This window comes from Streptopelia decaocto (assembly GCF_964273445.1).
Source record: "Streptopelia decaocto genome assembly, chromosome: 7".
Lineage (NCBI taxonomy): Eukaryota > Metazoa > Chordata > Aves > Columbiformes > Columbidae > Streptopelia > Streptopelia decaocto.
The window spans coordinates 60,700,273-60,715,247 of NC_138661.1; the positions used below are offsets into that span (position 1 = coordinate 60,700,273).

The window sequence follows — 14,975 nt, forward strand, 5'->3', positions numbered from 1 at the left end:
TGCTAGTAGTTCAAGTCTTCGTGGTCCAAATCAAATAATCACCTGCTGTCCATCTGCTGAAGAGGATCTTTTTTGCAGGAAGTTTCAGAACACTTTACTCTGGGTTTCAGAATCGTCAGCTGTAGCAGAAAAGACACAAAATTTCAGTTTCAGGGGCAGGGGCAAGAAGTATCGAACTGACTGGATCTGTGCTGTCTCAAACAGCAGTTTCCTAGAATGTGTCTAATTCTGCATGGACATCACTTGTTGGTGACAGGGTATAGAAGCAAATGCATTTTTCACTGTGAAAAGCAACAAATATATGATATTATTAGTATCAAACAGGGCTTTACTGAAAAGAAAGTAATCCTTGAGAGTGCTCTCTAGTAAGGAGGGCAGAATGACCAGCTGTATTTATTCTGTACAAGTGTACATAAAAGTAGCACTTCTCTTTCTTGTCAGTAAGCAGCGTTTTCTTTCTAGCTTATGGGTCAAAGCTAACCTTTCTTTGGCAAGTCTAGGGATTTACCAGTGCCAGTATCCTTTCTTTACTCCAAAATCAGAGTCTTTAGCTTAAATACTCGACCCTAACTTCTAGTATTCTCCATATACTGAGAAGGAGAGAGGTAGGAAGAAACTGGAGTGTCAGTTGTATTGCATGTCATGTCTTTTGCTAGGAAACGTGGGCTGTGAGTTTTTGTGTGACTTTTTGGACAAGCTTTCTTATTTCATCTTTCTCATAAGACCTGAAATAAACTGTAAATGCAACTACCTACCTGCATGTGAAATTAATGTTAGCACATGACATTTTTGTTACATCAAAATCTGAAGTCAGAGCAGCTCTTCTCACTGCTAATCCAACACTGCTGAATTTCAAATAGGAGCAATTTAATGAGTTGTCTTTACAAGTCTTGTCTTACAAAAAGTACAGCTGACTTAAATGGGTTTTAATTTTATAATTGCAATCACATGGAGTGTAGTTAAAAAAACAAAACAGAAACACAACAAAAAACCACCTCACATAAGGTGTAAGCTCTTTTGACTTGTCACCTACATAGCTTTCATTTCTAAAGCATGGGAGCATGTGTTCTGTATTTTTATTTTCCAACTTCAGTGCATCTCTAGCAAATTACTCAAGTATAAGGTGGCTTAATAAGTTATCTAAGCACTTAATATAAACTCAATAGGTTTAAAAGTAGCTGTACCTGTATTTTGGTGTTCATGCTGTTTTATGACTAGTGGGACTATTCCAACAGATGAAAGCCCATCTGGTTTAGCTTTAACCTTTGAAGGCATCAAGGTGAAGTTTAAAGGGGAAGGAGAAGGGGAAGCCACTTTAACCAATGTACTTATACAATGTGAGTGGGGAAAGCAGTATAGCATTTCAATATTCTAGAAACCTGTTTGTTAAATCTACTAAGCAGACTGATTATCTGAGATAGTAATTATGCTGATATTCAAGTATTATAGAAACAGAGGTCCCGGAGTAGTTGTGCAGAGTCTATCCACTTAAATGTTTTTGCATCAGTTCTTTAACCAAAAAGATTTATATTGTTCATGTGTTTTCAGATTAAGCTGCTTGTGATCAGTCCAGATTGGGTAACTAGATATTGAGGAGACCCTGCAGTAAAACTTCATATGTTGAAGGAAACTAATTAATTCTCACCTCTGCTTTTGTAGTGAATTTTGTTTCCTCTTCATTGGCAAAAGACAGAAATCTGGACTTTTAATTCTGTAATCGACTTTCAAAATACAGTCTGTCTTAATGTTATAGACGAGACTTTTCAGTAACTATGATTAAGAATATGCATTCTCAGGAAACAGAGAATTTCCTTGATTTCTGACAGACACATGAAGGATTTTTGATTAGGGCAGCTGCCTGTATTAGAAAATATAATTCCCTGTACTTCAGCTGAATTATCGCATTGCTATAGAACAAAACCAGCTCAGTGATTACGTTAATCTTGCATTTCTGAGGCAGATTAATTTCCCAGTTTAGTAAATTACTGACATAATTAATGTTTCTTCATGATTTCGTAGGAAATCCGTGGCAAAGCCGGGACTCGCATCCCTTCCTTGTAAGATTATTTTGGTAGTGTTGCAGTTCAAGTGCACTTGGTTTGGGTTTAGTAAGGTTTATTGTGTAATGCGCTATATGTCCTATCAACTGCAAATTGATGCTGCAACACAGTTGCAGAGAATTACTTGTGCCAGAGCCTCATTCTCCACTATTAGCAGATTCTTCTTTTCCTGTGATGAGGCAACTGTCTTCTGTGGTCAAACATTATTGCCCCAGGTACCTTTGGAGGCTCGAGACCAAGCTAATGGTTTTGAGAACCATTCTTTGGGCCATTTTTGCAACAAATAATTGGAAAATTGTTCTTTACATTCCAGCCATGGATACAAAACACCAAGAACGATTTGTCCTCTGCTGACAGGCCAAGCTAGTCTTGTGCTAATATTTTAACAGTAAGAAAATTATGCTGTATGATACAATTACATCTTCTAGTGCTGTTTTTACTCTTTGAGCAACTTGCATTCCTTTTCCTTAGGAGAACTGCTTGTTTGCCTGTCTTTATTTTGGAGGGAACCTTTATTAGACCAGTTCCATGCTATAAAATTGGAGAAATTAATGCATGGCCTCTCAATGAATTTGATGACTTAAAAGGGCAGCAGTTCTTTCTGGTCCTTTTACATCTTCAATTGGACTATTAGCCCTTTTTGCGAAGTCACTGTGAAGACCTTAAGGGACCTTTGCTGTCTTCTAGATGTGTTGCTTCTTTTTTTAAATAGATATTCAAGGATCCCTTTAAAAAGTAAAGTCTCTCTGCAACTCTGACTTGTTCAGATATATTGTTAACATAATCTTGGTGAATGAATGGTGAATTCTTAAAACCTTCCGTCCAAAAATTTGGTAACTTTATTCTACAAAAATAAATTTTCTGAAATATCATAATTCACGGTGTGAAGAAATCATTAAACTATAAACCTAATGGGGAACTTAGTGCCCCTAAAATGTCCCATTTTCCCCAGCTATCTCATCAAATTACATAGTAAATGACCACTTTCTTAGAAATTTTGCTGTCTTACTTTCTCTGAGATATTTTGAGGATATCAAAATCAAAGGAGGAATTTTTTTTAATGGGCTGTATGTTACTTTAATGAGCACTGATTTCTGATAGAAGCGAAAAGCAACTGGATGATTTTAAATTCGGGGGTTTAAGTTAGACCTTTAGTTAGAACTTTGTAAGGGATGAGGTCTGTGTATAGAAACAATTGTGGTTTATTTTTTCTGGGTGACGATGCCTTATGTACCCCTTCTGACATGTAATCTGTTGCAGCAGTCTGATCCCTGCCTTGTTTTTAAGGTCTGGGTAATGTAAGTTTTCAGCCTGGGTTATGGGGTCAGTGCCTCGCTAGTGATGATGTCAAACTGCAGTGTGTCCGTGCTCCCGGTCTGGCAACCTTGTGGAAGATGCTGGCACCTGTTATCTCACTAAATTAGCTGAAACAAAGCATTCGAGGAGTGCGTATGTGCAATTCTGCTGCCCCTGCTGAGGGGCTGTTTGCTTATGATATTCAGGTAGAAAAACTGGTGTGGTTTATCTGAGTCCACAAATTAGGGATCTGTAGCCCCATGAGATGGGCCAAATACTTTGCTTTTGGGCTTCACTCTTAATTTAACTTTTTAACTTTAATGATCTGGGCAATAGATAAAGCAAGTCTTTAATTTTGTCATGCTAACAGATTAACTTGCCATCAATGTGTGCTGTATATGCTTTTGAGTCCCATAAGTTCGTTCCTCTGAGAGTTAAACCAACATAAAATTAATTCTAGGCAAAAAAGCACTGCTGCTTTGTGAGGTTGCATACTTCCTAATAACCACAAAGGATACCAGTAGATCTGTTGATGTTAGCTGTCTGAGAACACATTTTAAAACTTCCCACTGCTTCTGTAAAATACAGAAGACACTGAAAAACAGGAATGAGAAGCAGAAGTGAACCAAAGTACGTAGGAAGAACCAAAATGCGTAAGTCAGGAAGGAAGCAAGGTAGTTTGTGGGAGTGTGAATGTGAGGTGATGTTTTCTGCTGTGGCTTAAAGCAGGTGTGAAATTGAAGAGGAAATTATTATATAAGCCATGGGGCATGTTGAAAATTGACTTTTTATTAAAATGAGATTTGCAGACAAATTGAGAATCTAGGTATGAAGTTGAATCTGACTAGAAAGGAATGGGAAATAGAAGGGTGCAGAGCATTTGTAAATTACTTCATAGAGTTAATGTTTTATTAGATTTGATAATGGGCAAATTGCTTAAATAAAAAAGGTAATGATTATCCTGATTTGGAAAAGATATTAAAGAATGGGTACCATAGGTAAAGATGTGTTGTGCAGTCAAACGCAGACAGAATGAGTAAAGAACACTGGATTATTTCCCATTATTTGGAAGAAATGCTTGGAGTAGGCAGCTTGTTCTTCTGATTAAAAACATAAAGCTGGGCAGTGTTACACAAAATACGCTCGTGCACGGCAAGACCTAAACACCTCAGACAAGTGCTTGTTTTCTTAAATTGTGCTGAGCAGGGAGTGCGAGAGGCACCTTGATGTTGGGTAGGAGGTCTTGGTGCTTGTAGTCAGCTGTGTATGTGGGTGGGCTGCTGGAGCGTTACAGGCACGTTCTACAACGTGGAGAGTGAAGTGGATGCAGTTCTGTCAGGTGAAACTAGTGGGTAAGGAACAGTATCTCAGAATGACCACGTGAAGCTGTTAGGTGCAAGAAGTCAGCAAAAGAGAGTGTGGGAGCAACATGGATTGAACTGCAAGGAATGGATCAAAACTTATCTTCTTTTTTTAAGTAACTAGTGATAATGTAATCTTGTCTTTCTCTAACCAGGAGATACTAGTTGCTATCTACTAAACATGGTATGGCCACAAGCAGAAGGTGCTTATTAAAGGGGTCTCGTGGTCTACTGATTTTTAAATTGACACGTAAGACCTGCTTACTCTAAGTAAAGAGCAGATATATGAAAAGTGATGGGGGGGAAGTGTAACTATTGATTATATACCTCATATCAGGTTCTTGTTGGGGACAGTTGCCTTTAAACATTCATGGAGGAAACTTCATCATTTTGCACAGAAGAGTTTGAGGAAGTAGAACAAGGAAGAAAAGCTGGTAGTGCTGCAGCTTTGGATGAGCCATGTATGTGAGCTTTACCTTGTATGGCAGAGAACAGCCCGTTCAGTAGCCTGAGGCAGTACCCATGGTAAACAAGACCTAGAGAGACAACAGTTATCTTCTTCACTCTGATTTCTAGGCAACTTTTAACTGTCACATCCATAGGATGGTGAAATAATAGATAAGTTGTCTTTGTGTTTTGGAGAGCACGGAGTGTGCTTTTCATCTTGACCTGAAAAGGACGATTTCTGCAGCTTTACTTGAATTATATTAATCCACAAAGGATATATGCAATAATGGGACTCAGTTTTTCAGGAAGGAAAATAGCAGTGCAAGTAATAACATGAGGTGGACTTGCTGTGTGTTTTTGTCTTGTTTTCTGGAAATGAAGTAAAATGCACAAACAAGCAAAATGAGAAGAGATAGCAGTAGAATGCAGTAGATGGGAAAGAAGAGGAAATACTTGAGGAATCACTTCTTCATTTTTATAATCCAAATGGAAAACAAAGAGGAAAAAAGAGAAGTTTATGTGACATCAGAAATAAATGAGACAGTGAGTGTATCAGTGGTTGCTGTTCAGTACCATTCTCCAACTAGAAAAATCACGTAACAGTTTTGTCACCACACAAGTTTTTAAGGTTGCCCGTGAAGAAATATTTCTCTGTACAGCCTGTGGCCAGTCTCTTGACAGTGGCGCCTGAACTTCATGCTTGCTTTTCAAAGTATTAACATGAATAAAGTGCCTCTCCGCTGGACCAAGAGGCCAGCATTTTTGTGAGGGACTAGAGGTAGATGCTACTCCTAAAGATTTGTCTGTATCTGGAAATTAAATCGATTTTCACTGAGGTTTAAACTACAGCACAATAGCTATTTTTTTACAAACACTGTGTCTGAGCTCTCTTATTTCTTAATGAATCCTTGTTCTTCTTTACACTGGAGTAGTAGATATTTAGGAATTATAGGGGGTAGCTAGTTCTTTAATATACCAAAATATATTATTAGTAGCAAAGTTAAGTTTCTTTACCACAGTGCATTAATCTTCACTTCTAGACCAATCCGTTTAAGTTTGTTCAGCAAGGTTGTCCAGGTTCTCAGTCCTTGTATTACTGTACTTCTAGAATGCAGACAGTTTGCTGATACCTAAGGGTATTCTATTCATGTATTCTTCTGGATTAACTTATTTCTGGATTTTCTTATTTATGTAACTTTTTAAATTTCAGCTGGGACATATGTTACTCTGTCTTCAGGGCAGCATTTCAGAATTTCTTCATTTTCACTCTTTTCTGGAAAGACTTCTGTTGTGAGACACTGCCTTGCAACCCAATGTGCTTTGGTTAATTGTTCCTGAAGGCTGTTAAAGGCCTGGGCTCATGAGGCTCTAATGACAATTCTCAAGAAGTTGGAGAGTGAGGAGCAACCTTGCGTATTACTGGCTCTTCATCTTTAGTTCTACCACTGGCCTGTCCTAATCTCTCACTGCAACTTGGCTCCTTATGAAAAATCCTGCCCTTCATTTTCTAGTGATCACTTTTCCTGTAGGCACGGCTGCTTTAAACTGTTCTTTTGGTTGGCTGGTTTTTGTTTGTTGGTTTGGTTTGGTGTTTTTTTTGTCTTTGACAGAAAATGGTGATATGGCTCAGAATTTTGCTATAGAAAGTTAACATTTTCATTAGCGGCTCACTGAATGCCCGTTCTGGTATTTGTGTGCAGGATAGTAACTGGTAATTGGATTTGCAGAATTACAGGTCCTGTTCATTAGCTTAAATAATGCCTTTAGTTACTGAAAAGTTTATTTATTCTTAAATAGTGTGAGAAAATTCAAAGTATATCTAAATATAAATACATGATGGCATATGTGATAGACCACCAGTTTGTTAATCAGGAAGCAACTGTGAAACCTAAATGATGGTTGTGATCAGGAAACGTGTTTGATCAGACACCAAGAGAGGTGGTTGATGCCCTGAGCTTGTCAGTGGCAAAGAGTCACTTGGACAATGTCCTTAATTACATGCTTTAACTTTCGGTCAGCCCTGAACTGTTCAGGCTGTTGGACTAGATTGTCACTGTAGGTGCCTTCCAACTGGAATAGTCTATTCTTGGCTTTCCTCAGAAGCAGACTGCAAAATGGTGCGCTGCTTTTTTCTTCTCTACATTATAGCCATTTATATGGCAGCTGTGACTGCAATCCTGTAGGGAGGCTGTATATATCTAGTGGAAACAACACGACTTTTACATTGTGATGTAATGCTATGGTTCGGGAAGCTCTAGAAATAATAAACATAACAGTAGCAGTTGGAGGCATTTCATTAGAACACTTTTAAGAAACTGTTCAAATCCCATTTTATGGCAGACTTTGAAACTGAGAAACATAAGCATGTGAATGTGAAAAATGACACCACACTGAATGATAATACTTAAAATCTCATCGTATTACATTTTGAGAAAACGAGTTTTCCCATACTCAGTGTACTATATCTCTTCCTTGCAGTCTTTACTAATAGCAAGATAAAAGCTATATTTTCACAAGGAATATTGAAAATCTGAATAAAGGCTGCAGAAATACCGAATCATTCAATCCTTATCTGATACAAATTGTAGTAAAATTATATATTATAGAAATTACATCTGCAATTCTCTGCTAATGTTTTTAAAGAAAATATTTCATTCGTTAAGCCTTGGAATATCTTTCACAAGTGAAATACGTGCATTGTTCAGCCTACATAAGCTTTACATCCAGTTATCTAGGCAGTTACCATCCATCCTCGTTGAGTTAATGACCACATGCAAGTGCGATGTTAGTCCTGCATTTCGTCCGCATTTCATGTGCTTGAACAGAGCTTGGTTTGCTATTTGCAAAGGTAGTTGCTCTTATTTGACCTGTAGGAGAATGAGTTTGTCATGTTAAGTGCTCACGCAATTAGTTACTGACTGGAAGCCGCAGCAAAAGGTGGAAGGTGCTAAAGATAGAAGAGTGAATTAGCATGTGATGCTCTCTCCGTCCTTTCAAAGATTACATTTCTTTGAAGCAGTCTGAAAAGTTTGAACTGCTATGGTGCGAGCAGTATTTGTTCTGCAAATCAAGTGTGAACATCTCTCCAACCAGCCCTAGCCTGTATTTTAGAAATGGGTAGAGAAATGTGAATGTATTTTATTACACCTACAGTTCTATACTAGTGGAGACCCAAATTATATCCTACTGGGCTTGACAGCAGGTAATTGATAATATACCTTAACAATTAAGATGTAACAAAAAAAGGGGGGTGTAAATGATCAGCACAAATGGATTCATTGATGATAAATTTTGTGTAGTCTGACTTTATTTTTAAAACATTAACTTTTTAATTATCTAATATGTAACCATCTAGCTCTGAATGAGAATAGGTCTTTCACAGTGATCTTCCATCAGTTAATAAACAAAAGTGATACTTCCAAATACTTAAACATAGGCTCTGCTTGTTTGTACTTCGAAACATGCTGTGTCTGTGGAATTTTTATGTAAAAAAAGCTGTTGCATACATGGTAGTATTTATAATGAAACCGGATCTTAGGAAATAGTTCTAAAAATACCAGCCACTATGAAGTAAATCCTCGGAAAGTTACCGCTGGCACTGTTGGGGAGTTTTCTCTTCCCCAAGCCCATCTCTCATTAGCTGGCGCGGTCTGCCCGGGGTGCAGAGTCTCTCAGGTCCATCTTCCAAAAAATGTCCAAAAAACAGAGGATGGGGCAGGGGCAGTGGGAGCGGAGCGGGCAAGAGGATCTGCCGCACCAAGGGGAGAGCTGGAGGCGGTAGATAAGGGAACATTAGATTTTATGCTTGAAATAATATTGTTTTTCCTTCAAAAACAACTGTTGAAAAAGATGATGTAGTTGGGATATAGAAATAGATGGCATTAAAAGACATATTGATCCTTAAATACCATGTGCTAACCTCACTCCCTTAGGACCTTGGTTGAAACCAAGAAACACTGGAAAGGTTAAAATAAAACTTTTTAGGCTTGTGTTGTATGTTGCCAGACAACTATAAGTAGTCTGCAGTCTCTAGATTAATAAAATCACTTGCTTTGCATACTCATAAATGACACTTGTCTTTTAATAAGTTTATGTAAAAGGGTGAAGTGCAGTGTAATTTCTAGATTAAATTTTACCCTGGAATGTTTGTGCAGCTTGTTATAGGGAAGCACACTGTGTATTCTGGGAAGAAATTTGGCCCTGTTATTATGAATTTGTCTTGCACAAAGCTGATACAGTAGTGACTTGAAGTTCCTGTTGGAGCATCAAATTTAAAGTTACTATTCCAGCAAAACAGGTGGAATTTCTCATTGCCACAGGCAGAAGAGGGCAAGATCAGATGTGTTTTACTGCAGGAGAATCAAAGTACAGCTGGTCAGACCAGGTGGCCCTTGTATAGTCTTCAAGGATGGAGGGGAGATGTTCATATATATCGGTTTTACCTTAGAATGACGGGTGCCTGAGCTTATTCTGTAGTTGATGAAGACACTCCTATACATTAACATCCAGGAGGGTAATGCCTCTTCTTTACTTGAAGCAATCAGAATAGAAATGCGGGCACTGTTAGAAATGGAAGCATAATCTGCTGTGAAGTCTTACAGTTTACCTCGTTATGTTTAAGGACAAAAATACAGTATTAATGTCAATCCTTTAATGCTTGTCTGCATCTAATCGCTGCCTGTTCCTGTGTCTGTAATAGGAAACAAACAAGGAATGTAACAGAAATGAGGGGCTCTCCCCATCCTGGTGGTCCCTGTGCTGGGCAGTGACTCAGGAGTGGTGAGCCAAGAAATGCAGATTCCTGCAAGAGAGGGAGCTGATTTTCCCTCAGCCTCTGGGCACTTCATAAAAACTAGGCATGGGCTAATATTGCTTTTTATTTTCCTTTATTTTTAACAAATGTTCCCAATATCCAGCCTCCTAACTTCATCGGTACCAAGATTTCTGAATTTTCAGAAATCAATATCAAACCACTTGGGTGGATTTAACAAATGCATAACACTGACTTGAAGTCCAGATGTGGTCGGCAGCTTTACATATATCCGATAATTCTTGTAGAAAATATTTTGTTGAGTCATAACACATACAAATAAAGAATGTAGCTTTTTTTTTTCTTGGCAAAATACCTGAACTTTTCAAGGTCTTTGGTTATTGAAAGTGCGCGTAGTCTAATGGATAAGTACTTGTGCTCTGTCTTTTGGTGTTGCTTGGTGACTGTGCTGCCAGGCGCTAATAAAGTTGCTCTAGCAAACAAAGTGGGATTACTGTGCTCTTACCTGGTGCTGTGTACAATTATGGGGGTCAGTCTAGGTCACTTCTGCTGATTAATAGTTGTCACTGGGCTTTTGGGTGACAAGGGGCTGGGAGATGAGCTAAGCAGGCAGAGCATTCACAGCCCTGCCACCTCTGTCTAGGAGTTGTGTTGGGCACAGCAATGCAAGGCAGAGGTGCAAAACACTTCTTACGTGGCTTAACCTGGAAGGCACGCTAATTTTTGCCCTGCATGCTGAGAGCTTTTCCTTCTGAGCTTTTAAAAATCATTTTTGGTCTCATTCTTGAATAACCACAAGATGATGCCTTTTGTCTTTGGCAAAGCTGTGGGTTATTTGTTTTTTCACCAAGAAAGGATTTATACCATCTCCTGGGGATTTACTCCTTTAAAAAAAGTTTCTGTTCATCTTATTGACAATTTTACTTGAGTAAATGCAAGGGGGAAAAAGTTCCAGCAGCAGTGCTGTGTGCTGGACATACAAACCAAGATTCATTTGTTATTTTCCACTCGATGACCAAGGATAAAAGGAGTTTGCAGGGGGTGGGAGGTGCAGACTGAGAGCTCTGGCTCTTTTGTGAGAATTGAATCCTTTTCGGCATATTCTAAGAGGTGCTGAGGAACCTGCAAAGTTACTGTCAAAAAAGGATGAAGTAAAAATGGGAAATGTCTTTTTTTGGACTTTACAATGGAGGAGAAGTTTAAAATAGAAGAATTTACTTTCCTTCCACTAGAAATAGGGCAGCGTCAGACTCCTTAATTTGTGTCCACAAGAAACTTCTGTCTAAGCAACCCTACAATTATTATAAGTGGTTTTTGAAGGTTGAAAGGTTGTGCTCCACAAAAAGCCGTGAGGAAGCGGTGGTGGGATGATCCGTGTCCGTCCCCAAGGTGCGTTGGGTCGGCGTATGGGACCGCACAGCTCAGAATGGTCTCCTTAGCGCACACCTGCCGCCTCCTGATGTTACTTACGTGTTATTTCAGAGCAATGTTATTCCTGTAATCGCTCATTTTGCTGCTCACCTATCTTTTAACTGAATAGTGTACAGAAAGGCTGTGTGAAAGTAGTGTGTGCAAGACATAAAGAGGCTTAACTTTCTGCAAACCTGGATTTTGTGGAGTCCTGTCAGCCTGGACAGGATACTGCTTCAGTTTGAAAGCGATGCAGATGCAGGGGTCTGTTCTGCCACATGTGCCATTAAAGCTTTTCCCCAAAGCTTGTTTGAATTCTCCCATTTTTCATCAATCTTGTTGAGGAGTGAGAGAAATGGGGATTTTCTGTTAGGGCTCTTGGGGCCAGGGTGTTGCAGGAGTGTAGAAACTGGGGATACAGCAAATTGGGAAGGCAGCGCAGGACAGGACATAGCACTTGTTTTAGGCCTCCAGCAAATGAGTCGGTGTTTCCTAATTCTTGCACTTCAGAATGGGAATGATATAAAAATGATATCATTAATAGCTGGTGGGAAAGGGTTTGGTTTGCTGCCTACCACCGTGCTCCCTGGGGAGAAGGAAAGGCTGTCGGAGCTGCTCCTGTGGCTCCCGTGTTTCACACCAGAATAAAAGCTGTGAATCCCCAAAGGAAACAAAGAGCAATGCGATTTTAAAAAGTTCCAATGCTTTAAAAAAAAAAGCAACACAGCGTAACAAATCCGTATTTCATTAAAGTCTCTTTATTTCAACACAGAAGCATCTTGTGAAGGTGGCGTTGATTTTTCCTTGTTTCTTCGGGGTGCGTCTCGACGGGTCGCCCAGTGTGTTAATGTAGCTGGAGCTCATAAATACATCAAGGGTTCCAGTCTGCCCTCAGCATCCCATCTCCTGCTTTTCTTTGTCCCCCCTGACAGGCAGCCTGTTGCTTCTGGGCCACGTTTCGCCCTCTGCCCTTGCGGTGTGTGTGCTGTCTGAGTGAAACTGGGTGGGATGTGAGCGTGGTTGGGTCCTGCCTGGAAGGGACAACTAAGGCTGGGGGCGCCTGGTGAAAACCAGGTTCTCCATGGTTTATTATTCCCTTATTCAGCATCAGCATATCATAGCAGAGTGTACTTTGAGAAATAAATATTAAAACAGAATACATTTATTAGCCTATTAGTTTTGTAAGTGTGGTATTTTACCCTTAATTTACCAAATCCTGACCTAGAGTCTTCAGTACCTAAGTCAATAATATATGTATGTACTTAAGGCAACAGTGTACCTTGAAATAAGAGGGTGAATCTGCGTGTCCAAACTAGAACACAGGAAAACAACTTTGTACCTAAATTTTGGCCCTAGTGGAGGTGAAAAATAAAAAAAATAAAACCACTAATGTTTAAAAAGTTAAAGTACGTGATTTGGGGATGTTTAATTATATTTCTACAACATTATATGCTGTTACAATGCAATTAGTTTAGGCAGGCAAAGTACAAACTGGAATGCTATAGTAGTATATGAAGAATATATTCCTACTATTCTAAAATAGTTTCTTAAGTGATTTTTTTTTTCTGCTTCCCTATAGATTAAAGCAAAAAATTATGACAAAGTGGAGAAGGTGAGTCCTATCAATATATGTAATATATCTCTATAGCAAAAAAAAAAGTGTCTTGTGATTAGGCTAAAGCAGTTTGAGAAGAACTAGACCTGCCATTGAATGTGCGAAGCAAAAACACAGATAAGAAGTATCACGAAAGTCAAATTGTTGTTGCTGCCAAGCCTGTAATCTATTAAGTGTGCAGAGGAATTTCTCTGCTTTATTCTCTTCAGTTCCCTTGTGTAGCACGGAGATGCTTTAGTCAGAAGAATGAGCAGTTTAATTTACTCTTTCTTACACATCTCAGTCATAATCACAAAGATTATTTTAATTCATACTGTATAGCTTTAAAAGTAGAAACCTGATTTCCTTATCTGGAATCCTGATCACGTCTTCTTGATGTATTAAACAGTTATTTCAGCGATGCCTTATGAAGGTTTTACACATTGATTTGTGGAAATGTTACCTTTCCTATGTACGAGAAACCAAGGGGAAGCTACCTAGTTACAAGTAAGTTACCAGAGTTGCTCTGAATTATTATCATTTTACAGTGAATCTCTTCTTGATTTTTGACCAAGGGGTGGGGAGGAACATAGGTTGGCAAACCTGCCTGGGGATCTTGTAGTAGAGTGTGTGCGGGGGGATTGTTACAATATATAATCTGCATTTAGAAAACATTGGCATTTCTTTAATTGAGCGTGCTGGGTAAAATTGCTTCCTCAGTCTGGATCCATATGACGAGGTGAAACAAGAATGGGGGAGTAGCTGGTGAATGCAGGCTGGTTCCCCACAGAGGAGACGGGTGCTCGAGTGGGTCTGAAACTCATGTCTTCCTCCATCGGGACCTCCTGCTGTCCTCCCCTTAGTGCCCTGTTAGTCTCCACAAAATTCAGCACGGATTCCAGCTGAGGCCCTATATTTGACCAGCAATAGTAAATAGCTCAGTAACCAGAGAAAGTTTTGGAATGTCTAAGAAGGCATAAAAAATCCGGGTGTCAAAATGTTGGGGTATCTTAATCTTCATCCCTTTTCAGTTGCTACATTTTGCTTGTTTATAATCCTGTGGACTGAGAGGCTTCCAAAAATATCAGTACCTTTCAACATTATAAAATGTTTCTTTCCCAACCCACCATAATGTCTTTGTACTACAACTGGCATGATAACAAATGCATTGAGACTCAAAATACAGTTATTTATTTTTACGAGACTGTTTTGAAACAATCAAAAAAATATCAGTGATCCCCCATCATTTTATCTGATTTAACTTTCCTCTATTTTTCCTGTTAATGTGGTCAAGGAGGTAGTGAGGTACTGAAAGATGTTTGAGTAAAGGAGACTGGGAGGAAAGTGGGAGATAGAAAAAGCCATTTTCATTGAAACTTGACCAAGGAAATATTCTGTGAACATTTTAAATTTGGGGAAAAAATACTTTGAATCTGGGGAGATGAGAAATCATGTGAAAGATTTTGAGCAGTTTCCACACAGGGGAGCTACTCTTGATTGCCCCAACTTTTTGGTGGTCCTGGAGAATTACAACAACCAAAAACCAACCAAACAAAAAAAATCCGATGGGTAACACCTGTCACTTAAGAACATATAGAGAGCAGTTGTTTTTTAGCTTCTCAAATTCACATAGTATATGTAGATTTCCACTTAAGGGGGTGGGGAGGCTCAGGAATTGTTAGTATGCTAGATTGCCACCAACAGACTTAAATAATGTTCTTAAATAACCATGCAAAAAACCTAAATGCAGAATTTAAAGCTATCTGAATGCCAGTTTTTACGCTCAGCTGTTGAATGCTACTTTTTATGTCTCAATGTTTGGTTAGAATTTGCTGCACAAAAAAATACTCTTAAATAAAGCATTTTTTAAATACTAAAGAGTTGCTCTATGGTCTTTGTGGTTTATTTTTTCCTCAGAGAAAAAATGGCTCAGGCATATGATTTTGCTCTGGATAAGATTGGCATGGAAATCATGTCATACCAGGTATGTTTTTTTTTAATCAAAACACGTTTTATCTCTAACTTTATAACAAGTG

The 14,975-nt window shown here is 38.8% G+C and overlaps 1 protein-coding gene across 2 annotated transcripts in view; it reads left to right on the forward strand.

Moving 5' to 3' along the window:
- The window catches only part of CSTF3 (cleavage stimulation factor subunit 3), a 49,327-nt gene that overhangs the window by 20,125 nt on the left and 14,227 nt on the right, over positions 1-14,975 (forward strand). For both annotated transcript variants that reach the window (XM_082058919.1, XM_082058918.1), the window contains exons 4-6: positions 12,925-12,957; positions 13,349-13,446; positions 14,857-14,923. In XM_082058919.1, coding sequence (XP_081915045.1) covers positions 12,925-12,957; positions 13,349-13,446; positions 14,857-14,923 — 198 coding nt within the window. The remainder of the gene's footprint in view (positions 1-12,924; positions 12,958-13,348; positions 13,447-14,856; positions 14,924-14,975) is intronic.